The 27,110-nt window shown below is 41.1% G+C and overlaps 1 protein-coding gene across 4 annotated transcripts in view; it reads left to right on the top strand.

The window, feature by feature from the left end:
- The window catches only part of MAMDC2 (MAM domain containing 2), a 162,550-nt gene that overhangs the window by 100,473 nt on the left and 34,967 nt on the right, over window positions 1–27,110 (top strand). For all 4 annotated transcript variants that reach the window (XM_024126846.3, XM_024126847.3, XM_024126848.3 and 1 more), the window contains exons 8-10: window positions 3,517–3,660; window positions 6,704–6,969; window positions 26,950–27,043. In XM_024126846.3, the coding sequence (XP_023982614.1) occupies window positions 3,517–3,660; window positions 6,704–6,969; window positions 26,950–27,043 (504 nt within the window). The remainder of the gene's footprint in view (window positions 1–3,516; window positions 3,661–6,703; window positions 6,970–26,949; window positions 27,044–27,110) is intronic.

Below are 27,110 nucleotides of genomic sequence, written 5' to 3'. Positions count from 1 at the left end.
AGACAGGAATTATTTCAACATATGAAGCATCTTGTTCCCACCATCTGGCTGCTCTTAGAGTGAATCCAGTTTTCCAGACCTGAGACCTATCTCAGAGTAGCAGGTATTAAGCACCAGTGGCTTGTCACCGTGCCACCGCCCCCCCCGCCAGATATTCCCCCCAGGATGCTTCCAGAGGACAGTGAGACCTCACCCCATCCCCCGAAATTGAGTTACCACACTTCCCTTTCCAAGCCTTTTCCACCCACAAACTCCCCATCTACCGCCACATTTGGCCTAGAATCTAGATCAGAGGAATAAGCTCTCCTCTTAGTCGATAAGTCCTTGAATGCCTAGCAGCTGATTCCATTCACGTCTAGGAATCCTGCCTTAATGCCCAACTCCCAAACTGAGTGCTCCAGGCTCTGCCATATGCAGACCTAACTTCCTCTCTGGGCTTGGGTCCGCCCCACACCCAGGCCAGGGTCTGGGAGGATCCTGACACTCACGGATATACATCTGAAAGGATGTCTACCTGGGCCTAAGTCCCAATATTGACCATTCATCAACAACACACTGCCCAGACCTCTTGTCTAACTGGAAACCTGGCTGCAGTTGTTGTGTAGGTTACAGCCGAAGGTGTCACAGTCTTCCTTAGCTAAGAGGCCCTCAGAGATCTCCACGGCGTGATCAGTGGACCAGTCTGCTCCACCATGATTCCTCAGTCTGGTGCTAATTCCCACTAACTCTCTTCCCTCGCCAGCCTTGAGCTGTCCCAGCTTGCTTTTGGACTGGCTTGTGCTAAAATAAAAACTACTGCGCAGGTTTAGCAGCCTAAAGAGCACCACACCCAAAGCCTCTCTAGCACTACAGGGGCTGATAAGCCTCTTAGATCTCAAGGACTGATACTGAGTTCATCTCCATGAACTCTATGAAGCAGAGGAAAAGATGAGAAATGCTCCTAACCATTCTTCTCAAACTGCAACACCCTCTACCTGATTAGTTTATCTTCAGAGCCTCCTGATTCTAAAAAGTTCAAATGTCAGAAATCAAGTAATTAACTAAATTGTACATTATGATGCTCAGAGAGACTTTCTTTTTTTTGGACGGGGTGGGGATGATCAGCTGATGCTCAGGGACTTCCAGTTGCCTCTGATTCCTCCCTATGCTTCAAATACCTCATTAACACTCCCCAAATACAATTGTGATTGCCCCTTGACTCATGCTTCTGAAACAAGCCTGAAGCAAAGTCTCTTCATTCACCCCAGATCTTTGGGGAGCTCATTTTAGGTCACACATAGGCCCTCTGGCCTCATCTTCAGTAATTAGATACTATCTCACGCTAGAAGAAGCATTCTGGGTGAAAAAGATTTAGGCTCTGAGTTATGCTTTTGAGGTTTTCTTTTTATCAGACGTTCTTAGGACCCCAGAAAAATCCATTGCTCAGACTAAGTGTTTAGCAAAAGAATATAATTGCATCCTCAGAAAAATCTTCTCTGTGTGACTCAGTTTGTCACCATGGAGACAACAGAGCCTGCTTACTTTCCAGCTTTAAGACCACCTCTCACTCCGTCCCACACACCTAGGCAATGGGTTATGGTTCTCTTGTGGATGCCCAGGTGTATATTCCTTAGGATGTATTCCTGATGAATAATTTCACTGACCTTCCGTTCTCTTTATGCATGGCTTTTGGGAGTGCCACACCATTTTCTGAGCTAGATGGCCATCTGTAGATCTGAATTTCCATCTGCTTTTTCATTACCAGGTGGCAGGGGGGTGACCAAGACTGGAGACCATAGTGGGGTTTCCCATGGGCTCAGATCTCCATGGGGGGGGATGTCAAAGGATCCTTGTTTGTATGACATCATATTCGTTTTCAAATGAATATCTTCATGACTTTATCTTCGCAGCTTAAAGAGTCACCTTGATGCCGACAGAGTCAGACAGAGCAGTGTGTGGGTTAACCCACCAGTCCCAGAGCACTGAGAATTCTCTTCCTTTCCTATCTGGCTCATCAGGGGCCTCTCCTTGTACACTTGCTAGGAACATTTTCTTTCTGTTCTCTCTTTGTAATGTGGTGCTAGTCACTTTTCTTCTTAATTTAGCATTTTAAAACTCTTCAGTATCATTTTAAACTTAGACAAAATTTGCAAGAATATGATAAAGAACTCCCATATACTCTTTACCCAGACCTACAAATGTTTAACATTTTGCCACGTTTGTTTTATCAACCATTTAAGAGTAGGTTGCAGATATTATGTCCCTTCACCACTAAATACGTCAGTGGGTATTTTCTAAAGCCAAAGACATCCTCCAACATGCTATGGAATAATTATAAAGTTCAGGAAACTTAACAATGATACAGTATTATCAATTAACCTATAGTCCATATACTAATTTCACCAATTGAGCCAATAAAGTCTTCTATAGGTATTTGTTTTTCTGGACCAAGATGGAATCTTGGACCCCTTGTAGCATTTGGTTGTCATGTGTCTTTCATCCTCTTTATCCAGGCCAGCTCCTCAGCCCACTGGAATGTTTTCTTACTTTGAAAATTGACAAATTGAGTCTTTGTCCCTAAACAGCTTTCTGTTTCATCAGATCCCGGCAACCTAGAACTCAAATGTTTCTCTAGAGTTGATTTTCCGCTTATTCAAAACAGTGCTGTCTCTGGCCCTAAAAGGTTAGACCAGTGTATGTCAGTGTGCAGAACAAGATTACACTCGGCTGCACTGAATGTGTCCCAAACCGCCGCAGTCACATCTCCTCTGGACACAGAGGGCAATCTGAACAGTGAGGTTTACAATTACTTGTTGCTAGGACCACATCATTCTTGAAAGAGCAGAAATCTTTTATGTTCCCTTTCCTCCAGGCAATCTGGGATGAGGTGGTGTTTATAGACCAGAGTAAGTGACACCAGAACTCAGCAAAAGCCAAAATAATAGCAGAACGGGTGACAGAATTGGTGTGACTGTTTGAGCAGTGTGATTTATACTGAGTAATGATTCTCTTCCAGCAGATCAGCTCCTACTACTAATGTCAATTATAAATAGACAGTGGCTGTGCTTCTGACACAGAGATTGATCAACAAAGGAAAATTATTTCTAGAAAATATTATTTCTAAAATATCTGTCAGAAAGAAATTAAGAATTCTATAAAATCCTTACTTTTTCTCTTTCTTTCTAATTTTGTATGAATGAATTTTAAATCATGAAGAAGTATGTGAATAAATGCTCTCAGTCTTTACATCAAGAAAGGAAATTTCTTTTGAAGTCTGGTACTTCATTTTTGTAGAGAATGTGAACAGAACTCCTTCTTTCCGTCCCTTTAGGGAGGAAAAGAACAATTTTCCTGTCATGCTGAAATGTGGATTTGATGCTAACCTGTCAGCATGCCACTAGGGTAAAAATATTTTTGTTGTGTGTTACTTCTCTGAGCTCCCCTGGTACAAATGTGTACATATTTGTCAATCAGTTAATGTAGTCCTTTGAGATCCTTGGGTTTGGCTCACTTTAACTTTGATTCTCCTTTGCTCAGAGCGTCCTTTTAATGCCGTAGAAGCAAGCTGCAATTTTGAGGAAGATCTCTGCAACTTTTACCAAGACAAAGAAGGTCCAGGCTGGACCCGAGTGAAAGTAAAACCAAACATGTATCGGGCGGGAGACCACACTTCAGGCTTAGGTAAATCAGAGTCTGTTGTATGGGATGTCACGTTGGGGGCTGGGAGCGGGTACTATTCATCTCCATTCGCCAGCCGTTCGCACCAGGACACCAGCTTGAAAAAGGGAGGTGGGTGTGGGAGCAGCTGTGAAGAAGCAAAGACAATAGGTAACCTTGTGTCTGGCCATTTTTCAAAACTGGAATTCAAGTTGCTGTGCTAGCAGAAGTATTTACCAGTTAATTAAATAGTCAAACCTTTGGAAATTATCTTGCTCTTCACTTTAGATGGAGAAGTACCTTTAAAAAGCTATTAGATTCCAATTATATGAAACATCCAGAAGAGGCAAAGCCATAGAAACAGAAAGCAGATTAGTGGTTGCCAGGAGCTGGGGAGGGGGGATGGGGAGTGACTGTTTAATGGGTATAGAGTTTCCTTTTGAGGTGAAGAAAATATTCTGGAAGTAGATAGTGGTGGCTGTGCAGCATTGTGAAAGTACTAAATGCCACTGAATTGTACGCTTTAAAGTGGTTAAAATGGGAAATTTTATGTTATGTGTGTTTTATTGCAATAAATAATATATCGTGGGGTATGAAAGCTATCACAGCTGTTGGGAAATTTTGGATGGACCTACACGGAGCTCTTAGAAATCAGTTTGAGCTCCCCTTATGTAAGGATTACCTATGTCGGTAAAGGGAGCCCTTGTGAAGCCCACTCCAGTAGAGACTGGTGGAAAGAACTTATTCTCAAGGGGTTAGTGTCTAATTCATTTATTCAACAATTATTTATATACTGGGCATGGGGGTGACTTACCAGAAAGCTGATGAAGCTTGTTTCAGGGCCGCTCACTTTCGCAGGGCCCTTGCAATTTCATACTTGTAATTTTGTATTCTTTGCTTAGGGGTTGGCTAACTTGTAGAATTACAGAATAAAAACCTATTCTGACCCTGGCCAGCCTAACCCCTGGGGGATACAATAGTGAACAAATCAGGTATGTATCCCACCCTTGTTGGCTGACCGTCATTTCAATGGGCAAGAGAAACCCTAAACAAACATATACGCAAATAGACTCAAGATTACCAGTTGTGGGGGCTTCCCTGGTGGCGAAGTGGTTGAGAGTCCGCCTGCCGATGCAGGGGACACGGGTTCGTGCCCCGGTCCGGGAAGATCCCACATGCCGCGGAGCGGCTGGGCCTGTGAGCCACGGCCGCTGAGCCTGCACGTCCGGAGCCTGTGCTCTGCAACGGGAGAGGCCACAACAGTGAGAGGCCCGAGCACTGCAAAAAAAAAAAAAAAAAAAGGTTACCAGTTGTGGAGTGTGCTGAGAGATGCGAAGAGTGACCTCTGAGAGAGAATAAGGAACCACATTTGGGGTGGGGCGTTTATCTGTGTGTCTTTTATGTGTGGGAGCAGGAGCCCAGGCAGAGGAATCAGCATGTGTGAGGGCTTTGAGTTTGGAAAGAACTGGATACTCCCAGGAATTAGAAGATTAGAGTGGCTGCACCGTGGGGAGGAGAGTGAAGGAAAATGAAGGTAGAGAGGAAGATCTTGGGCGTGGCGGGCCAGAGTAAGCAACTGCGATTTTACTACAAAGGAAGTGAGAAGCCATTGAAAGGGTTTAAGTAGAGAAGAGAGGGATTAAATTTAGGTTTAAAAAAAGATTGCTCTGGCTGTTGTATTGGTCACCTGTGTTAGTCTGCTTGAGCTGCCATAACAAATACCAGAGACTGGGGGACTTAAACAACAGAAATTTATTTTCTCACAGTTCTGGAGGCTAGAAGTCCCCCAATCAAGGCACCATTGGGGTTGGTTTCTGGTGAGATCTCTCTTCCTGCCTTTTCCAAAGCGCCTTCTCACTGTGTCTTCACATGGCCTTTCCTCTGTGTGTACACATGGAGAGAGAGAGAGACAGAGAGAGATCTCTGCTGTCTCTTCTTCTTATGACACCAGTCGCATGAGAGTTAAAGTTTCACCCCTGTAATCTCATTTAACCTTAATTGCGTCCTTAAAGGCCCCGTCTCCAAATACAGTCACATTGGGGGTTAGAGCTTTAACATATGAATTTTGGGGGACATAATTCAGTCCATAACACCACTCATGAAATAACCAAAGAATCTTTTGCCGGATTAAATAAAACTAAACTGTATAGCAAAGACTGAGGCACCCCAAAGAAAACTGATGAAGGAGGATCAAAAAAGGGAAAGGAAAAAGAGTAAGGTATTATTTTTTTTCTTTCTGCCCCAGCTTTATAGGACACGTAATTTAACATGGTAAACTGTTTCAAGTTTACCATGGGGTTGGTGGAGCATGTGGGAGGGGAGGTTCTTGATCTTATTTTTTCATGTTATTTAGGAGAAATTGGGGAAGATCAGATCTTCAGCACCTGGGAGGGTCTATCTGATTAAAAACCTGCTTTTTAGGAGCAGGCTTAACATATGGACAAGAGAGTAAGCTCTGCCCAGATACACAAACCACCCCCCACCCATCACCCCCCAAGGACTGCCAGGCCCTGTAACCTCTCCCCCTCCACTGGTCATTGCAGGGGTAAGAAGGAAAATCTGCTCTGGGCCTTGTGTTCTCTATGACTCAGTACTACTCAGTCTAGCTGTCAGTTGGTTGTCCAAAAAGTGGGGAACCCCAAAATGATTTCATCCTTTTTGTTTCATGAAAAGTGTAAATCCTAGGAATTCCCTGGCGGTCCAGTGGTTAGGGTTCCATGTTTTTAATGCTGAGGTCTGGGGTTCAGTCTCTGGTCGGGGAACTAAGATCCTGCAAGCCACGGCACGGCCAAAAAAAAAGAAATATAAATCCTGATTGATGACTAGAATCTGGACATATGCAGTTGGAAATCTGTACAGGTTTACTTAAAAATGGAGAAGGTTTATTAGCAATAGAATCACACAGGTATTTTCGATATTTTAAATGCTTTCTATCATTTAGAGCCTATAGAAATAGTCTCTGTTGGCAAACTCCACTGCTTGAACGAAATTTTCCCACTTGATAATCTGGGTTGAATTATTTAGGTTTTTCATTGCTGATGCACTGAATGCTTTGTCCTATTCGCAGGGTATTTCTTGATGGCCAACACAAAGTTTACGTCTCAGCCTGGCTACATTGGAAGGCTCTACGGTCCCTCCCTGCCAGGAAACTTGCAGTATTGTTTGCGTTTTTACTATGCCATCTATGGGTTTTTAAAAATGAGTGACACCCTAGCAGTTTATATCTTTGAAGAGAACCACATGGTTCAAGACAAGATCTGGTCTGTGCTGGAGTCCCCAAGGGGCGTTTGGATGCAAGCTGAAATCACCTTTAAGAAGCCCATGCCTACCAAGGTACAGTAGAACCTTTCTGCAATTTTCAGTTGCTAAACTGGGTTAGTGAATTTCTGTTTAATTATTTTCAGCTGGTGATGCATTGTTTTTCTTCTATTCAAGCTGAGAGCCGCACTCTCACACCTTGTCCACAGCCATGCACGAGTTATATCCTTCATTTCTTTTCAGTTTTCTGTCTCTCAGAGTCATGGTCACCTAGGGAGTTTGCTTGTTTAGTCCGTAGATTCCTTGAGGATAGTCCAAAGACAGAGAATATGTGAATAATCCAAGTTCAACAGCTATACTTTAGTTCGAAGCCACAATTCACACACACACGCACACGCACACACACACACACACACACACATACAAATGCTAGTACTTTCAAAATGTGAAATCAGTGAGCCTGGTTCTACATTGAGGCTTTTAAGGTCAACAACCTAAACCTCTAGCTGAACACAGGATGGGGAAACTCAGTAAAATATGAGAGCCAACCCAGACAGAGAGAATTTAAATAAGGGAACCATCAGCAGCATATTTGATAGCAATAAGAAAACAGAGATCTTTATCGCGGGGAAAATACAAAAGAAAACTGTGATCTCCTGAATTTTACAACTCATAAACTTAAGCTTTACAGGTGCAATAAATTCTGTCAACTAACCCAGATGAAATTAGAATGGGAAAATCCATTTTGTTTCATCTGTCAGTTGGTCGGAAGATCTGTCTCATGTACCCTCTGTGCAAAAAAGAAGCTAAAAGAAGGTCCCTTCCTACAAACAGATGCCTCACTCAATGGGAGCTCAACAGATATCACTGAGGAATGGATGGGTCAGTTGATCATGTTCATTAACTAGGAATTACCCAAAGTCCAGGCTCCCCAGGGGAAGATACATGCCTAGCAGAGCAATAGAAACTTCTTCATAAACATTAATGACCCAAACTTCTCTTAGCTATAACCATCTGGACAGAACCATAGCTTTGTCTATAACTTCCTGTTAAAGAAATGTTGTACACCATGTTCCCATCATAACGTTGCTTGGTTACTCTTAGTTCATTGGAATACCCACCAAAGCATGATTAAATATTTACAATGATTAATCAAAGATCTTTGAAAATATTTACAAAGTTCTTTTTCATTGCTAGGCAAGAAGAAATTATGATTATAATGACATGGCAGCCTCCTTGACTTACTGATTTCTAAAAGGGTCAAACCAATTTATGATACCTGTAGCAGAATATAAGCACACAAGTTTTATCACAATCTTATAAGCACTGATGGTATTGTTTTTATGCTGACTAAATAGGTTGTTGTAGGTGTCCCCTTCTTAATCCCATCCCATTTTGGTCACCTGACTAAACTGAGCTATTTGGCTCATCCCCCTGAGTAACAGAGGAAACAAATTGATGTTTCTGGTGCCAAGTTCCAACTCCTAGCCTAGGCTTATGTTTTTTTTTTTCCTGTGGTACGCAGGCCCCCCACTGTTGTGGCCTCTCCCGTTGCGGAGCACAGGCTCCGGACGCGGCCTCTCCCATTGCGGAGCACAGGCTCCGGGCGCGCAGGCTCAGTGGCCATGGCTCACGGGCCCAGCCGCTCCGCGGCATGTGGGATCCTCCCGGACCGGGGCACGAACCCACGTCCCCTGCATCGGCAGGTGGACTCTCAACCACTGCGCCACCAGGAAAGCCCTAGGCTTATGTTTTTTAAGCCTATTTCCTAGCCAGTTCCAAACATTTCCTGAATGAGACTATCTTTCTATAAATGTCATCTCACATATGCAGCATTTTTGCATTTCTTCTTTGATCTCTTAGTCCTTCCCTGCACCTCTTAGGGATCCCAAAGGCTTACATTCTTTCCCCATTACCAATTATTTAACTCTCTCAAGTAGTTATGGCAACACACACACACACAGAGCAAACATGCACCAGACCCACATAATCAGAGATACACCAGAGCCACATAATCAGGGATGCACCAGAAAATAATAGAATTTTTGTTGTACTCCACACCCTCTGTTGCTAGTGTTTTAAAAAAAGGAGAATATAATAAACATTTCATTCATTTATTTGACTTTATTCATTCATTTATTTATTCCTTAATTCAACCATAATTGATTAGGTATATGCTCGGTGCAGGGCATATAAAGATGAATGAGGCTCAGATCCTACTTCTGAGAATGAGATCACAGATGATAGAACATTAAGATACAGATATGTGGGCTTCCCTGGTGGCGCAGTCGTTGAGAATCTGCCTGCTAATGCAGGGGACACGGGTTCGAGCCTTGGTCTGGGAAGATCCCACATGCCGCGGAGCAACTAGGCCCGTGAGCCACAACTACTGAGCCTACGCGTCTGGAGCCTGTGCTCCGCAACAAGAGAGGCCACGATAGTGAGAGGCCCGCGCATCGCGATGAAGAGTGGCCCCCGCTTGCCACAACTAGAGAAAGCCCATGCACAGAAACGAGGACCCAACACAGCCAAAAATAAATAAATAAAATTTTTTAAAAAGATACAGATACGTAAAATAACTACCAACAGTACAATCTCACTGTCTCACAGAAGGGCTATATAGAAAATTAGAGGAGTAGTTCTACCAATTGGACATATAAAAAATAGTGATTAATAGAGGCCCAGCTGAGCTGGTGTTCGGAGGGTTAACATTCAGGCCACGCTGGATTCTAACTCCTGCTCATGCCTCACCCCACTCCTCCCTCCTCCCCAGCGCTTAGCCCTCCCTCCTCCCCAGCGCTTAGCCCTCCCTCCCTGCCTCCAACCCTACCCCCATCCGCTACTCACAAAACATGGGTGTTAGTAATCTGCCTGCTCCTCAGAGTGAGTCTCTGCTCTTACCTGACTTCCATGGAAGGGGAGCAAGCCCCCCAGCGAATAAGGGTGCCCCAGAGAATTTGCCCTTTCTTCTTTGGCTGACTTCCAGCCCTCCCAGCGGCCACAGAGACCCTCCCCAGCCACTGCCGGAAAACTGGATCTAGACCCAGTGAGGGCAGAGAAGTTCTTATAGCCTATTCAGGGATTTGGCCCCAGTGCAGGTGAGGAGATGGTAGGTACAGTTCAATGACAGGAAACTCCAGACACGTATCTGAACGTGGCCAGTAGTTTTCGGCGGGTCCCTTCTAAACAGAACCAGCTCAGAGAGTGAGAGAACCATTTGACATCCATAGAGGCAGCATTGAGTAAGGCGAGAAACTAAAGTTCACTGACTTATGTAACACATACAGGTGGAAACAAACATACAAACAGTATCTCAGAGAAGGGACAAGATGAAAAGCCAGAGTTTCCCTTAACCACCCCTGAACTCAAACGTCAGTTCTACTTCTTTTTCTAAAGGGTTTTTCCTGATTTTATGATGCCTTCCTCTATAATTCTAAATATTCTATTTCCACCTCATTTCTTGCTTCATTAACCTTAGCAGTATCTGCTGACTCCCTGCTATGAAAGATAAGAAATTTCGCTTATTTACACTATTTCCTTTTCTTTTCTCTCTCTTCCTCACAATTTTTAGTTATATTTTTAACTTTTCTCTTGGTTCCCTTTGTAACTTTAATACACCTAACCATCTATTTTTGGTTCCATAAATTTTAGGGAGTGTCCCTTGACATCCCACTATGTACAGTGAGTGCATTTTCACCCCTCTATTTCCCCTCACCTTGCTTGCCTGCTCTACCTCTCAATTCTCTCAGCTATACAATTGCTTTTACACGGTCATGGCTTAAAACATTTATATTCCTCCAGTGAAGCCTTCAGTGCCTTGCCAATGGCAGGATTTCCCAGTATGGGCCCCCTTGGCATTTAGAAGAGGACAGTTCTGCCTTTGTGGGGGGCCATGCCTCACACGGTTGGGGTTTTGACATCTGCAGTGACAGAAACAACCCAAATTATTTCCACACACTTCCAAATGGCCCCAGAGGTACGTGCAGTTCTCAGATGAGAACTGTTGGTCTCTAAGCTGATTCTGAAAACTGAAATTAAGAGCCAACCCCACCTGCAGTCCACGCCTGCCACCTCCAATCTGCGCTCTGCCCAGAGGCAGAGAGATGATGAGGAAGCCTCCCGTGCAGTGACCCCCTGGCTTACCGTTGCTCTGAGGGAAAAGGCTCTCATGCTCTGACATGATCCCCTCCCCAGCTTGGCCGCTTCTCCCTCCATTCTAATCCCATTGCACTCAGTTCCTGGAACATACTGCCCTCTCCCACTTTGAGCCCTTGCACACATCTCCTCTGCCTAGACTCTTGTTAGTTCAGTCACCGCTTGAACGTCCCTGCCACAGAGACCCCTCCTCTGGCTCACTGCCCAGAATAGGTTAGGGTGCCCTGGGCCTCCTAGGCCTCTCCTGCGTCATCTTGGAGACAGGATAGCACAGCGATTAGGGATAATGACACAGGAGTTTCTCTGGCTTCAAATCTCCACTCTACTACTGAAATGGCTTTGCAATCTTAGGTTTTTTTCCTTAATTGAGGTATAATTGACATATAACATTATATTAGTTTGAGATGTACAACATAATGATTTGGTATATATATATATATATATATATATATATATATATATATATATATATATATGCTGTGAAATGATCACCGCAATGTTTTCTTAACATCTGTCACCTCACACAATTACAAATTTTGTTTCTTGTGATGAGCACTTTTAAGATCTACTCCCTGAGCAACTTTCAAATACACAGTACAGTGTTGTTAACTCTACTCACCATGCTGCATGTTTACAAGTTTACAGTTGAAGAAACTGAAGTTTCAAAAATTAAAATGGTCCTATTCTTGCTGTCGCATTGCCACTGTCCCCCAAATTCCAGACAAAATCCTTAACAGTTATACCTCAAAAATACATCTCGAATATGCCCACTTGTGTCTCCCCAGCCACCTAAACTGCTTCGTATAAACTGCTTTATATCTTTCTATCTGGTTTTTCTGCTTCCACCTTGCTCTCTCTATGCTCTCATGCAGCCGCCAGAATCATCGTCTTGAAACAGAAATAGGATCAGGCCACTCTCCTGCATGAAACTGTCCTATTGTCTTTAGAATACAGCTCCATTCCCTCCTGTGGCTTATGAGGCCATGCACGATCTGGTCCCCGCATCCTTCACTGACTTCATCTCCCTTCACTCCGCCCATGATCACATAGTCACACAGTCCCCATAGTCACACCAGCCTTCTCTCCGTCCCGAGTCCCAAGGCCTTTCCTTCACCGGGGCCATTGCACTTGCAGTCCCCTCTGCCTGCGATGCCCTGCCCCCATCTATCCTATGTCAAGCCCGGTTCTCATTCTACTGTCCCAGTCAAATGTCTCCTCTTAGAAACGAACTTCCCTGACCACCCAGTCTGTAACTGCTTTTCCCATCCGCAAGTTATTCCCCATGATATTTCCTAGTTTATTTTGTGCATAGCATTTACCCCAATCTGAAATTTTCTGATTTGTCTACTTGTTCACTGTCCATTTCTCTTTTTCCATAAAAATATAACAATGAAAAAGCAATAAGTAAAAGAATGAAAGAGTGGACTTTCTAAGGCTGGTAAGTGGCAGAGCTGGGGTTTGAACCGTGGTCTATAGACTGTCTGAAGCCTGCCCTTTGCCGCAGGTATCTTTGGGTGCTCAAGGTCTCCATCCATGCTTGGGGAAAGCCTGTTCTTGTGCAATTGGAAAAAGTGAGGCTCCCAACGTGCCTTGGGGCATAGGCACCATCTGTTATTTAATTCTCACAGCATTCGCTTAAGGGAAGTAAAGTATCTCCTTTTAGTGCTCTTGGCATTCTAGAATACAAAGTTAGACTAACCCAAGGTCACGTTCTACTAGCAGTGAATGCCTAAACTCAGAGCTCACTGAATGTGCGCCACTGTGGTGGGGAAGACCCTTCCCTGTCTCTGCTTCACGTCCTCAGCACACCATTCCTAAAGCCGGTCAAGTGTGAGTGGTCAAGGCCCAACTCAACGAGAGTAAATGGCTGCCTTTTCACACCTGTTCCCTGGCTGGGAGCCTTGTATTTGAATTTTGACTACGCCTGGCCTAATCCTAATCCCAGTGTGAGTTTTCACTGGTGGAGATGTTTGGTAGATATGTTTGAGTATCTGTGCTGCACAAAATAATAACAATAATCTCTTCCCTTCACATTGCTTCTTAGTGTAGCCTGCTTTCATGAACATTATTTTCACCTCTCAGTGAGTTGTCATGTGAGATCAGAGCTGAGCGGAGTGACAGGCAGCCTGGACAGAACTGTAAAGTCAAAACTTTCGGCCCCTTTCCCTTTGTTTCTCCTGCCTCGATCCTAATCCCTACACACTAGCTCACCTGTGCCTTCCCGGGTACCTCCCACTCTGGATGTTTCTTTACCTTTATTTCCATATTAGTTCTTACCCAGACCATTTTAAGGACAATGGGCTGATTCGATTAACAAGTCCCTGCTATCTCCCCTACACAGTCTAATGTTTGATGGAAACTATAATATATATTTCTACTTAAGGAATGATAGCAATGGTAAGAATTTCCCTGAGACCATTCTAACAAAATAGCCGTATGGATGGCTGTGTAATGTCACAGCTGCCAACAGCAACAGGAACTTTTATTGAACGCTTTCTATGCGCCAGGCGCTTTGCTAAGCACTCGACATGCATTACTTCATTTGATGCTGCAGCACCCTAGGAAGGAAAGCTGTATAGCCCTATTTAACAGATGAGGAAAGCTTGTGCAGAAAATTAAGGACGTTGTTCAACAGCACACAGCTAGTAAGAGGCAGAGCAGAGAGGTAAATCCAAGTCTTATTCAATCCAGAATCCATGCTTTTTATACCATACCTTTACGCCCCCGCTCCCAGACCTCTCCTGGCTAATACGGAAAGTGTAGGATCAGATAAGAAGGGGAAGCCAGCCCTAACTCAAGACTTCAAAAAAGTTCTAGGGCTTTATTATTAACTCTCTGTTGTTCTATTTTAGAAATCACTTTGGCTCCTAGGAGGGGTCAAAATTCAAGGTGGTTCAGCACAGACAAAGGAGATCTGTGGGGCAGAGGGAAGTACAGCATAATGCTTAATTAAGAGACTTGGCTGTGGGCTCTCTGGCGCTTATGCCTTTATAATTGGGGCTAGTTGTGTGAATCTTGCTGAGCCTCGCTTTTCTTCATATGCAAAATGAGTGTATTAGTAGTACATACCTCATAGGATTACGGTGCATCATGTAAAACCCTTAGCATAGTACCTGGCACATAGTTGGCATTAATGTAGCTGGAGAGAGAAAGCAAGAGCAAAAGAGAGAAAAGAGAGAATGACAAAGAGACTAAAGAATTTTTTTTCTAGGTCCTGATCCTCATAAGGTTTCATAGGTAACATCTCTTTAGTACCTGGGTAATTCTGTACCTGAACTTTTGCTGTGAAGTATTCTTTAAATTAAAATCAGGTCCGAGTTAAATCTTTATTTTAATAGTACTAGACTACTGCACTTACACAATCATGAACTGCCGACAATATATTTGTTAACGTTTTAGAAACATTTTGTAAGGGCATGAATCATGAAATGGTTTTCTTGATCTGTTTTTCCTCAGCATGTTACTAAACAGAGAGAAGGTAATCAAGAGTTACCTTGACACTTTCACACACTAGAGTTGGTAATGAGGAGAGGGAACAATTCACTCCAAAGTGCTTTTCTTGAAAGCTAAATGTCAGGAGGGACTAAAGAGTCGTTGTCAGAAAGTCTGTAATGATGAAGCACAAACATTAGCCTTTTTTTTTTTTTTTGGATGGCTTGATGTTCTTTTAATGTATGAAAAAAATATTTGAGCCTAGTGTAAACATGCTTTGGGTCCCTGAATTTTTTTTTTAACATCTTTATTGGAGTATAATTGCTTTACAATGGTGTGTTCGTTTCTGCTTTATAACAAAGTGAATCAGTTATACATATACATATGTTCCCATATCTCTTATGTTCAAATGCTTGGGCTGACATTACGCTAGGTCACTATAGCACCTATATCAGGTCCTGCAATATCTTTTGACTTGAAGCAAGTTTTCCCTTTAACAAAGACCATTAAGTGGTCTGTTAATTAGAGGCACTGGGAGGAACTCAATATCATGTTCATTAAATATTTCTTTTGGAAAAAATGTTAAATGGCCCATAAATGAGAGCATGACCAGGCATTCTCTTTCATCTGGGTCTGGCTTAATGATCAGCTCAGCAGTCATTAAAGTCTGCATGGTAAACCCTTCTAAGTCTGCATCTTTATTCTGTTGTAAGATTAAAGAACAAACTTCAAAAGTCATTTATGGAGATGGAGAAAACCCCCATCTGGCCAGTCTGAAAAAAATATAAATACATTTTTTTTGACCAGGCAAGAACCTTATGTCAGCACTTCTCAGAGTATGTCCCATGGAGTACAAATCCCTTGAGTTATTCCATTGAAAAAGGGTTCTGTGGTCAAATGAGTTGGGGAAGTTTTGCATGCTAGATCTCTACTTCCACATACACACATGAAGATTCACCCTGCACAGTAACATGTTAGAAACTCTGGTAAGTTCTACATTAAGGAATCCTGTTCAACCTTGTGTAAGGTGGCAGTTTCCTCAGAGTACTTGACATAGAACCCTTGCGTTGTGCATCATACTACTATCATAGCATTATGTATTGTATGGAAATTGTCTACTTACCTGCCTACCTACATTAGCTTACATCAGACTGTAAGCTTTTGGAGAACAGAGATCCATATCTTATTTATTTTTTATTTCTTATGTGAACACAATTTCTGGAACAGAGTGGGTACTCAATAAATAGTTGGAAAGAGAACCGAACTCTCAATGAATATGTGTTGATGGCAGGGAAGAACAATGTAAATACATCAAAGGAAGAAGGAAGATTAACTGTTTCTGCCTTTAAATCATATAAACCATAATCTCTTATAACCCAGCACCTGTGTGATTGGTCCTGCAAGGCATTTGAATGTGAACACTTAAAAGCAGGAACATCCTGCTGGAGTGGATATAAGGATGTACATAAACACATATATGCCAAGTCTGGTTTGGGGCTTTTTATGATGATATTTATTAAAACCAAAAGCTGTAACTCTTTTCTTTGGAACAACTTACATCGCACCATTTCCTTATTCCCAAAGACTGGTATGAGGTTTTCCCAGCTCTCTTGATTTTCCTGATCCCTTTCCTGTCCCCCAACACAGCTTCTCCAGCCTCCATTCTGTGCTGTGGTCCATGGAGCACTCACTCCCACATCATAGTCTCCCCACCCACAGGTCCTTCTGGCTTCTCCTACCTTGGTCCTCTTAACCCCTGGGAACCCTCAGCAGCTATTTTCATCTTCTTTACCCTAAGCTTCTCAGCACAGCTGGAGAAAATAAAATTAATCTCCACTGTCCCCTCCAGGCTGCTGGGATCCATGCTGCTGGGAAGACCTTTTATTCAGATCATCTCTCACTGACTTCCACTCTCATTCCCCACCCCAGATATTCAGATCCATTTTCACTTGCAAGTTTCCAACTCGATCCTACCTGCCTCATTCTTAGGATGTGACCTCATGGGTTCAACTCCCAAAAGAATGAAGGCATTGAACACAAGCCCCTTCAATTCTGTTCCTCTCTGAATCCTCACTTGCCTCTCTTTGAATCTGACAGCTGGTTTCTCAGTCAAAACCAACTGGTCATCTATACGTTTGATTTCATCGTCCTGCCTCCTCTGGGACCTATTTCATAAATTGTTCCCTCTCTCATAAATTTTCAATTTCCATTAGTCCTTTCAATGCTGCCAACATATGTTGGTCATACAAATGAGCAGCAAACCTTCCTTTCACCTTTTTACCCGTTTAAGTTGCCACCCTATCCCATTCCTTTAGTCTTCAAACTCCCTGGAACACGGGTCTTCAATTACTGTCTAGGAACCAGTGCAGTTTCTCATTCTTCAAATCCTTGCCTTCCTCCCCCACTGCTCCCTCAAGGGTTTATCAACAGCAAATATTTCCCATTGATCTTGCTGCAGGAATCATCACACCTGAGAAAATCCTACCCTTCTCTCAAAGTCCATCTCAAGAGCCCCTTCCTCTTTGAATCTTGTATAAGTCATTAATTTGTGTTTTGTTGGGATGAGATTGTATAATAAAAGATCCTAGGTCAGGGCTAGGAAGACTTGGCTTTGAGTCTTGACTCTGGCATGAAATGGCACAAATCAGAATGTCCTGTCACCTCTCCATGAAATAAAAACATGTTTTAAGATGTCCACTAAGTCTCTTCTAATTCTTGTTATATTTTTAGACATCTTAATGTCAGGAACTGTCTTTTAATATTGTGCAGCACAGTCCCTGTGGATAGCTTTCTCTATTTCCTTATTTCCTCTCGCAATAATCTTCTCGTTTTAGCAAAAAGTGAATGAAATTTGCCTGTGATTTGGATTTCTGCTTTTAGAATCTTCCTTTTCACTTTGCCCTTTAATAATGAAAATGAAACTAGATGTAAAATATCTAAGGTTGTAAAATTTTTAAAGACAACACTTAGCAGTTGGATAGAAGAGCAGGTCTAGTAAGTTTCAGGAGAGATTTATAAATAGGTGGCTATTTAATAACAAGACACCCTGCTATAAAGGGACTAAGGAATCAGAAAACCAATGTGTAGATAAGATACATGAGAAAAGATGAATTTCCTATCACATTTCATGATGTCTGAGAACATTGGGAAATGGCTGCTCCAGGATATTAATGTTCCAGCATAATTAAAGCAGGGCAGCTGAGTGCAAAGCAGAAATTGCAAGATCATTAATTTCTGACACAATAATCAACACATTATAGAACAGATTAGGGTGGTTCCATACACAGAGCCAGGAAAATTATACTGTCAAGTGGAATATGTTTTAATGTGAAATTGGATAGAGGAGCTAAGTATGGAAAAGGAGCCTACTGTTGAGTTTTTCCAAGAAAACCAGTGTCAGCTGTCAGTCCAGGAATTATAAATTACTTTAAATATGAGTAAGGCAGAGTTGAGATACTCTGATTTTCCTTCTCTTTCATTTCCTTTCAGATATTTGTTGTTGGGTTTCTGTGTTTCATGTCAATTTATAGGGAAATGACTGGAAAGACTGATTAGCACAACTGGTAGTTGTTAACACACAGCTAACATGAGTGTGGTGTTTATGTCAGTGCATTCTTTCATGACTTTCCCAAGGAATTAATTTCATAGAATATGGCTGGATTACCACGTTTGTCCTCCCAGCACCATGGAGATATCTGGGACATTCTTTCCCCAAAGTCTTATTAGTAAGCTTAATTAAGCAAAAATGTATTCCAAAGATTGTTTATAAACCTAAAAACACTACCTCCCTCCACACTTCCAGATTCCTAATCTTGTATTTCACAGTCTCATGATGGCTGCCTTTATAGGGAATCTTTTCCCGGGTTTTTTGGATGAGGCAACACTGACTAATTTGCACTTTGAGATTCTCTGGGGATCCTCTGGTATCCTGAGCTCATAGACCAGGTAAGTATTTGCTGGACACTCTAGGTATAAGCTCAATTCAGTTACTTGGAAATCGACAATTCACATATTAGTAGAGACTCGCTCCTTTCTCCCACAGAAGACTACCTTATTTCCTTTTGCATAGATATCCCCACCTTTTTCTTCCTCCCTTGTGTGGCTTTCTCTGGGTATTCTGTGCTCTGTCTTTGCAGTACCTATATCTAGTAGAAGTCTCTCTCCAGGTAGTCAACAAGCTACCTCCCTATGCGTCTCCCACCACACCCTGAAGGGTCATGAGCTCCTATTTTCTGTTCAACATTGGCTTACATGTGAATGTAGGCAATGCTCAAAGACGCATCACTATTTGTGGCCTGCCTATTTCATCTCAGTCTCTGAACCAAGACATTTAGTTCTCCCTTAGTTTCTTTCTCCAAATAAGGATTGCCTAATAAACATATCTGAAAGGCAAATGTCAAGCCAGAAAAAACAGTTTGCAACGTATATGACAAACTCCTAATACATTTAAGCTTTAAATTTAATATATCAATAAGCAAAACATGAACTAAGAAGTAGGAAGGTGGGCAATGAATATATACAGGCAAATCAGAAAAAAAGAAATATTACTGGAAAATAAATGTACAAACATGTCCAACTTCATTTATAATCAAAGAAATTTAAAAAGTAATAAAATAGCACATTTATCTATCAAATGGATAAAGATTTTTTAAAACAGTACTCTGGAGTATGATATTTGTATTAATAGCTGCATTCATACTGCTTGTATTGTTCAGTTTATCAATTAAAAATTCTTTCACTTTAGGCCAAAAATATATAGATGTATATATAATATAGGAGTTATATGTATACTTAAATTTCATTTATTAAATATTTATATATATATAATTACATATTTAAGTATATTATATATAAAACATTGCCCTGGAGAGGTGAGTATACAAGGAAATAGGATTCTCATAAGCTCTAGTGTGAAGGTAAATTGATATAATATTACTAGATGACAATTCAATTACCTGTATCAAAAAGAAAGACCCCAAACATGCATATCCTTTGACATACCAATTCTAATTCTAGGAATTTATCATAAGGAAATAATCATGGTTATGCACAAAGGTTTATCTACCAATATTCATCACAGCAATATTTGAAATATTGCAAAATTGGAAACTGCCCAATTATCTATCAGTAGGGGTTGGTTAAATAAGTTGTAACACAGCTGAAAAGGGCTTAGCATTATACAAGTTTTTAGCCACAGCTCTGCCTCAAGTCAGGATCTCCGCTTTGCCCTGGGAGTTAATGAAAATAAGACCCACGCTGTCTCTATGTCTCATACATGAGCAGAGTGAAGTCATTATTCCTGTTTGGATATTAGCTAAAGTCACTGTCTTCTCCTGACTCAGAGAAATTCATCCAGAGCAGGGGTGAGCCCTTGAGAGTCAAGGCAAAGACATAGATTCCGCCTTTTTTGCAATTGATTGTGTTCTCCAAGTCTTCTGGTAGGACTGACGTTTTATATCTCCATCCACATGTCACAATAGGTCCGTATTATGATGTTCATCCTTGGGCATGACAATTAAACTGATGATTACATTACATTGCTCAGGGAAGTGTTTGACCAGGGGTCCTCCCTAAGGGAGGTGGGCCGGAGATAAACTACGTTGTATGTCCAGGAAGTCATTCACACCTGTTTCCTTTAGTGACGATGAAAGGCTTATAGGAGTATTTTATATAATAATGTTCTCTTTATTAGGGTGTGAAATTAGATCCTAAAACACTAAAAATGATACCATCTCACCTTTAGTTCTAATGTTCATTTTTTTCAGAGGCTTTTCATGTTTATTTTCCATTTAGACCCTCAATACTAATTGTACAGGATTGTGCAGGATCTATGTCCCACCAAAAAAAGAGCATGAATTTTGGAGTCAGACAGACCTCACTCCCAAAACAAAGGAAAGGAAGTGAAAATGGGTGCAAATGAAGATAAGATTGAAGGTGTGGATGTGGGGAGTTGAGGGGATTCTTTCCTATGGGCTAAATTTTCCGTATGGAGCAGACATAAGGTCATCGGCTAAGAGAGAGAAGGACGTCAGTGAAGTGAGGGAACACCTGCTGTGGAGAGGCGGGGTTACTGCCTGCGAGGAGAGGTTTCAACACTCACCAGCCCTGAAATCCAGTCACGATCTATGTAAGATTCAGGTTCTGGTGCCAGGTGATGGAGAACTCTTTATAAACATACATAAGGCAAAATGACAGGAAGCTAGTTATAATATAAATACAGGTCAAAGACATACTTGTCCTCTGCTATTAATTGGGGAGTTTCAAGCCTTTCAGAATCATATTCTAAAATACCTAAAGCAAAAAGGAGAAGATGAGCAGATTGGTATAATGAAATATGCTCTATCAGATATTCAGAGTGTCATGGTTCATGGCCGGGTCTACAGCTAGCTGTTATATGACCTTGAGCTCATATCATAGGGTCTCTGGGCCTTTTTTCCTCATTCTAAAAAATATCTGATTCTGAGGTCTCTTCTGGAAACTCCTTTTCCTTTTTAGTGACCAAATGATTTGAAAAATGCAGATTTCTGAAATCAGTGAGTTGAGAGATCTGGGTATTTACCACACAAATAGCAATGAAAAACTTTGGCTGCTGATCTGCAAATCTTTCACAGGGCGCCCTCTACCCTAAAATGGGAGGCTCTTACAGGCGGAAGGACTCATGCTGGGTGAAGCTGGAAGCTGTTCAGTCTTTGTTGCTTGTGAAAGCCAAGAGCTGAATTAAATCCGATGGGTCTTTTAAAAAAGAAGAAACAAAACAGATGGATCTTTTAAGAAAAAAGTGTTGGTCAGCTAAAGACTTATTTAAAAACACATGGTCATTCTGCCTTTTGTGGGATCTGAAGACCAAATATAGTATCTGCAGGAGGCATGCTGTTACGGTTTAGCAACTATTTCCCCAAACATGGCTGGGATTCTAAAAATACTAAAGTCTTATACTCATTTTTCTAGATAAAGCTCCACTCAGCCTGTCTTTAGGGATTTGTGAAAATTCCACCCTTTTAGTCAAGTGTCTAATGTCAGAATTTTTGTTTTGCTTTATGTTTTTTTTTTAATTCTCTTACAACTTATTGTCAAACAGTTAAATGAATGCAGTTGCATTACATAGTATAGTATATCCTGCAATTGTGTCAAAATCATCTTAATGAAGGGCTCTGGAATTCCACTGACTGGATTATAGTAATTTTGTGAGTAATTATTCCACCAACTCTGCAGTCGCCATATCCAAATTTATCTGTGCAAATGATTCCAAAAGATTTCAAACCTTGTCAGAATAGAAGTTAAATTTAACCCAGAATCAAACCCTCTGGTAAATTGTGAAGGTCCACTGCTAATAACAAGAACCTAACTAGGTTTGTTTTCGAACATGGGTAATTTATAGAATTGTTGGCATAGGATTGCAATGTTTCTATGTGAAGATAGGAGGCCATTTCTGGAAACTATCATTCACATACTAATTATAGGCCCAACTGGGGCTCTTCAATTGGTAAAGTAGGTGGTGGATTAACCCAAAAACCTGGCCAGCGATGTCTCTCTGGAAGGTCATGAAACTACTTTAAAAGTCAGTGAAGGGCCTCCATGGTGGCGCAGTGGTTGAGAGTCCGCCTGCCGATGCAGGGGACACGGGTTCGTGCCCCAGTCTGGGAAGATCCCACATGCCGCGGAGCGGCTGGGCCCGTGAGCCATGGCCGGGGAGCCTGTGCATCCGAGAGTCCACCTGCCGATGCAGGGGACACGGGTTCGTGCCCCGGTCCGGGAAGATCCCACGTGCCGCGGAGCGGCTGGGCCCGTGAGCCATGGCCGGGGAGCCTGTGCATCCGGAGCCTGTGCTCCGCAACGGGAGAGGCCACAACAGTGAGAGGCCCGTGTAACGCAAAAAAAAAAAAAAGTCAGTGGAAAAACCAGTCAGTTCAGCCACTGTTGAGCTCTTTAATACCAACGATGTTTTTTTAACTACACAACAAAGGTTTGTGGTTCCCTGCAAAAGCTTTCATTTCTTCCCTCCCTCAGCAAAGTCCTATTCATTGTGTTGGGTACCACTTAAACTATGACACTTCATAAAGTTATAATTAGTAACCCTAATTATTTTAAAAATCCGGCCTGATTTGGTTTGGGAAAATAAGTTCCTGATATATCTGTTTCTCTGCTTTTTCTTTCCTGCGTGCTTTAATCAGGAACTTTTCTGGACTTTTACAGGTTTAGGGGCAGTCTAGCCCCTCTGAGTAACCCAGCCTTGTGGCTGCATTTCTGTACAGACTCTCTCTCCACCCCACTGTCCCCACCCCCTGGGAGGGAAAAACTTTAGGAGAGAATTAAAATTTGTATACTATGAGGAAAGTTTTCTCAGTTACCCTTAGGATTTGCTCCTTGTCATTATGTTATTTTGAGAGAGTAGATCATTCTTTTTTGAAAGGGAGGCAAGTGAAAACAAAGAAGATAGTCTATTGCCCTTTGACAATTTGCAGTTTTCTGAAGCAGGAAATTGGAAGGGTGAAGCCCTGATCATCTCCAGGATGATTATTCAGCTGGAGTGTCAGTCCATCTCCCTTGCTTTTTTGCTCCTTTGCCTTTTCTTTCCAGGGCTTGAGGATATTTCATTGCTCCTTAGAACTACCACCTGGTGATGTGCAGAGGAAAAGAAAAGTAATTCAATCTAGTCTGCTTTTAAAATGTAAACAACTGTCCTGCTCTGACTGGGAAGAATTAACAGGTTGAAATTGACAGAGAATCCAAAAAGGAGGTAACAGATCTGAAACTTCCTCACATAGGGACTACACATGATAGAAATTTAGCAAGTGGAGTTTGATAATCCAGATAGCAGTTTTCTACCACCCTTGACTGGTGGTTCTCAGCCAGAAAAGATTTTTCCCTGGCCTCCCTCCCCAAAGGGACATTTGGCAGTGTCTGGAGACATTTTTGATTGTTATAACTTGGGGGTGATATTGGTATCTAGTGGGTAGAGACCAGGAATGCTTAACATCCTGCAATGCACAGGGCAGTCCCCTACAACAAAGAATTATCTGGCCCCAAATGTCAATAGGGCTGAGATCAGAACACCCTGCTGTAGATAAATGAGCATGTGCAATGTCTAATTTTAATATGATAAGAAGTAAGTTAAATCATGTTTTTGATCTTTACTTGACTATATTTAAAATTATTTGTTTACAAATATGTATTTATAGCTCTCTCCATTCAATGCCTATTTGTATTTCCAAAGTTAGTCTAGCTAAGTTTTCTCAACAATTAATATTCTCTATCCAAAAAATTTGAAAGTATCATTAGTCCCTAAGGACTGGAACCTTTAGTGCACTGAAACAAATTCATTTACACAAATCTAATTTGCCCCTAACTTTTAAGAGATTTGCATAAAATCAAGAACACCTGTCTAAGGGACAGCAATTTACTTTGTCCCTCTTCTCCCCTCTTAAATAGATAATAGTATACATTCAAGTTGCCTAAGATTTTTTTCCCAGTCTTTAGAGATATTCTGTTTACTTTGAAATACTGCCGAAAATGAAATAAACACTGTTTTTAAAAAAAGCTCTATAAATAAACATGAGGTTAATCCCCTTAAGAATTTAGACTATGGGCAATTTCCTTCTTGTCACATTCTTAATGGGACCCAGGGACAGAGTTCTTAAGAACAGACGGAAATGTTTGGCTTTCTCTTCGCCTGTGTCAGCCAGGCCCAATCCTCGGCTTACCCAGTCACCAACTACCCTAAAATAACCTCTCCACCTCAAGAGGCCCTCAAAATGCAAGATGGTGGCACAAGAATAGGAGATGAAATTATCAGCATTATCTATAGCAGGGTGGAAATCCAATGTGTTAGACCAAACAAGCTGATCTCGTCACGTTTCTTTTGTGTGTTGGAATGCTGATAGACAACTGCCAAACAGATCTGAGGTTTGAGGCCATAGTTTGAATCTAGTACATAGCTGACTGACTTTGTGGCTGTTTTATCAGAACAACATGTGGTCTGGCCAGTATTCTAAGTGTAGAAAGAGTTCTAAGATAGGAATAACCTAGTGGCCTGCTGTTGTCCAGAACATCTTTAGCATTTCACTTAACCCACTGTGGCAGTTCACAGATTTGTTTGGAATGTCCAAAAGGAGCCAGGAAGCTCTATCCAGTGGAACTTTCTGCAATGAAGAAATGTTACATATCTGCCATAACCAGCTCACTTGATCACTGGCGCTATGTGGCTATTACGCACTTGAAATGTGATTAGTGCACCTAAGGAAATGAATTTTAAATTTTATTTAATTTTCATTTAAATAGCCACATGTCCTCGTGGCTACTATAATAAACAGTGCCAATCTGAAAAACAGTAACTCATTATTCCACATCTTCATTATAGATATCTTGATTCCTTCTTCTTTTCTCTCAATTATAAATATAGCAAAATTAAAGAATGTTTAGAAAATGAAAGGAAATTCTATTCAATACCCGTAATTTCACGAACCTAACAAAATTGTTATACGTTTGGTAAATTTTCAAGGTTTTTTTCTAGGTATTTTTAGATGAGTTCGATATAATTTATCTTATTTTATTTTGCTTTATTTTAATTTTATCTATTATAACCAGCTTTTTTTCACTTAACATTATGAGAGGAATATATTTCTCTACTACTAAATAATATTCACAAGCTATCAGAGTCAATGATTGCCTATTTCTTAGATTGTAGCACCATGATTTGTGTATTTCCTCTGTTTTTGAAATGTTGGGTTCTTTCATTTGTTTGCTTCCTTGCTTGCTTGGTTTTATGGTCAGTATAAAATAATGCTGTAGTAAACATGTGAAAGCATGTTTACATCTCTCCTCTTTAAGATATGTTTACCTGCCAAATGTTTGAGTCTTATTTAGGTAATAATTTACATGGTGAATCATTTCACTACCACAGAATCATTTTGAAAAAGTACTTTTTCACTATTCATGTCAAAAACAGACTATAAAGAAACGAAAATAAATGAAAGCCAAGTCTTTTCTCGCTGCAGCACAATTAATTCAGTAAATTAGGAGACAGATTACTATTCCTTCCCATAGAACAGGAAGAATTGCTGATAAAATGTAACTGTACTCAGGGCTGATGCCATAGACCTCTGCTTTGCAAATGGGGAACAAGTTCCCACACATAAATCCTACAAGTAAAATATTTTACATAGTCAGATCATCTCTAGAATTTATAAAGATAAGACAATTAATGGAAGTTAAATTAAAAAACCCAAAACGCCCCTTTTATTTTGTTCCTTGTAAATACATATAGTTATATATTATTACATCTCCAAACTATCCTTTTTAATTTAAAGTAATATGAATACAGTCCAAGTAAACTGTCACACATCTTATGATTAGGAGTTATTCTGAAGATATTGGCCTAAGACATTTTATATTTTGCATAGTGATAAACTGTCATGAGATTTTTCAATTTCTTTTTAAATAAATTCTATATTCTGGTGGCTCTGATCATCAAAGAGCAGATAGATCCTATTGATAACACAGATAAATTGAAGACATAGCATACTGAATATTAGAACCTTAAAAAAATCAAATGTTCTCATTATTCATAATTTGGGTTCTACTTTCTGTAATATCTTTGTCTTTTTTGAATTAAGATTTGGATTTGAGGGATTGACCATGGACTGAATGACCTTGTGCTCATTAAACATTAGGTTATACCTGTGAAGCAGCTTTGTAAACTGCAAAGTACAGTGAAAATCTAGTATAAATGTTTTGAAAAGTGCTATTTGCTCATCCTATACATGAAAAGGAGACTTTTAAATTGGCTTAATGGAAAGAAATCCAAGACTTTTCTCTCTCTCTTTGGCACACTGAATTTAATAATTTATAGTAGAGATTTACTTTTCCTTCACATACAACAGTAAAAATGTTTGACCTGATAAAATAACGGCATTTAGGGCTTTTATTAGTGATAACTCTCAGGGACATAGATCTTTACTTTGGATATGGAACTTGGGTCTCCAGATAGCAAATCACTGGGACTTTGTTCACTCTATGAATGAAGCACATTGCCAGAAAGTCACTTCCAAAAAATCAAGTGTGTTTACACTGGAAATGTTTGTAAAAGAGCTTGGACTGCCATCCACCCTGTATACACTTTGTGGATTATCTGGGGAAAATATTTAAAAGTTGACTGGTTTTCCTCTGCCACCTAGTTAACTTCTTGCTTTCCTCTCCCAGTGTTTTAAAGAATGCAGACTAAGTTCAGCATTAGTGTACACAACATATCATTGTGAGCTTGATTCTGCTGAAAAAAATAAGAGAAGTAGTCCCAGGGTCATATATAAATGGTTAACCATTACTCATGCCACTGTGATCTGTGGTTCACAGACAATGAAGAGGTGCCTGTAGTTTGCCTCTGCACATCTGTTGTGTCAAGTACATCCCAGGTCGTAAGAGTTTCCAATTTTCAGTTAACAGAACTCACAGTTTTACTTTTCTGAATTGCAGGTGGTTTTCATGAGCCTGTGCAAAAGTTTTTGGGACTGTGGACTTGTAGCCCTGGATGACATTACAATGGAATTGGGAAGCTGCTGGTCTCCAGGTAAGACGCCGGTCATTTCAGCTTTCTTTTGTCTCCCTGGCCGATTCATGGCATGTTCTGTTTCTCT

Source organism: Physeter macrocephalus, chromosome 9 (genome assembly GCF_002837175.3).
Source record: "Physeter macrocephalus isolate SW-GA chromosome 9, ASM283717v5, whole genome shotgun sequence".
Lineage (NCBI taxonomy): Eukaryota > Metazoa > Chordata > Mammalia > Artiodactyla > Physeteridae > Physeter > Physeter macrocephalus.
The sequence above is the reverse complement of the archived record's forward strand: the minus strand, read 5'-3'. Positions and strand labels throughout refer to the sequence as shown.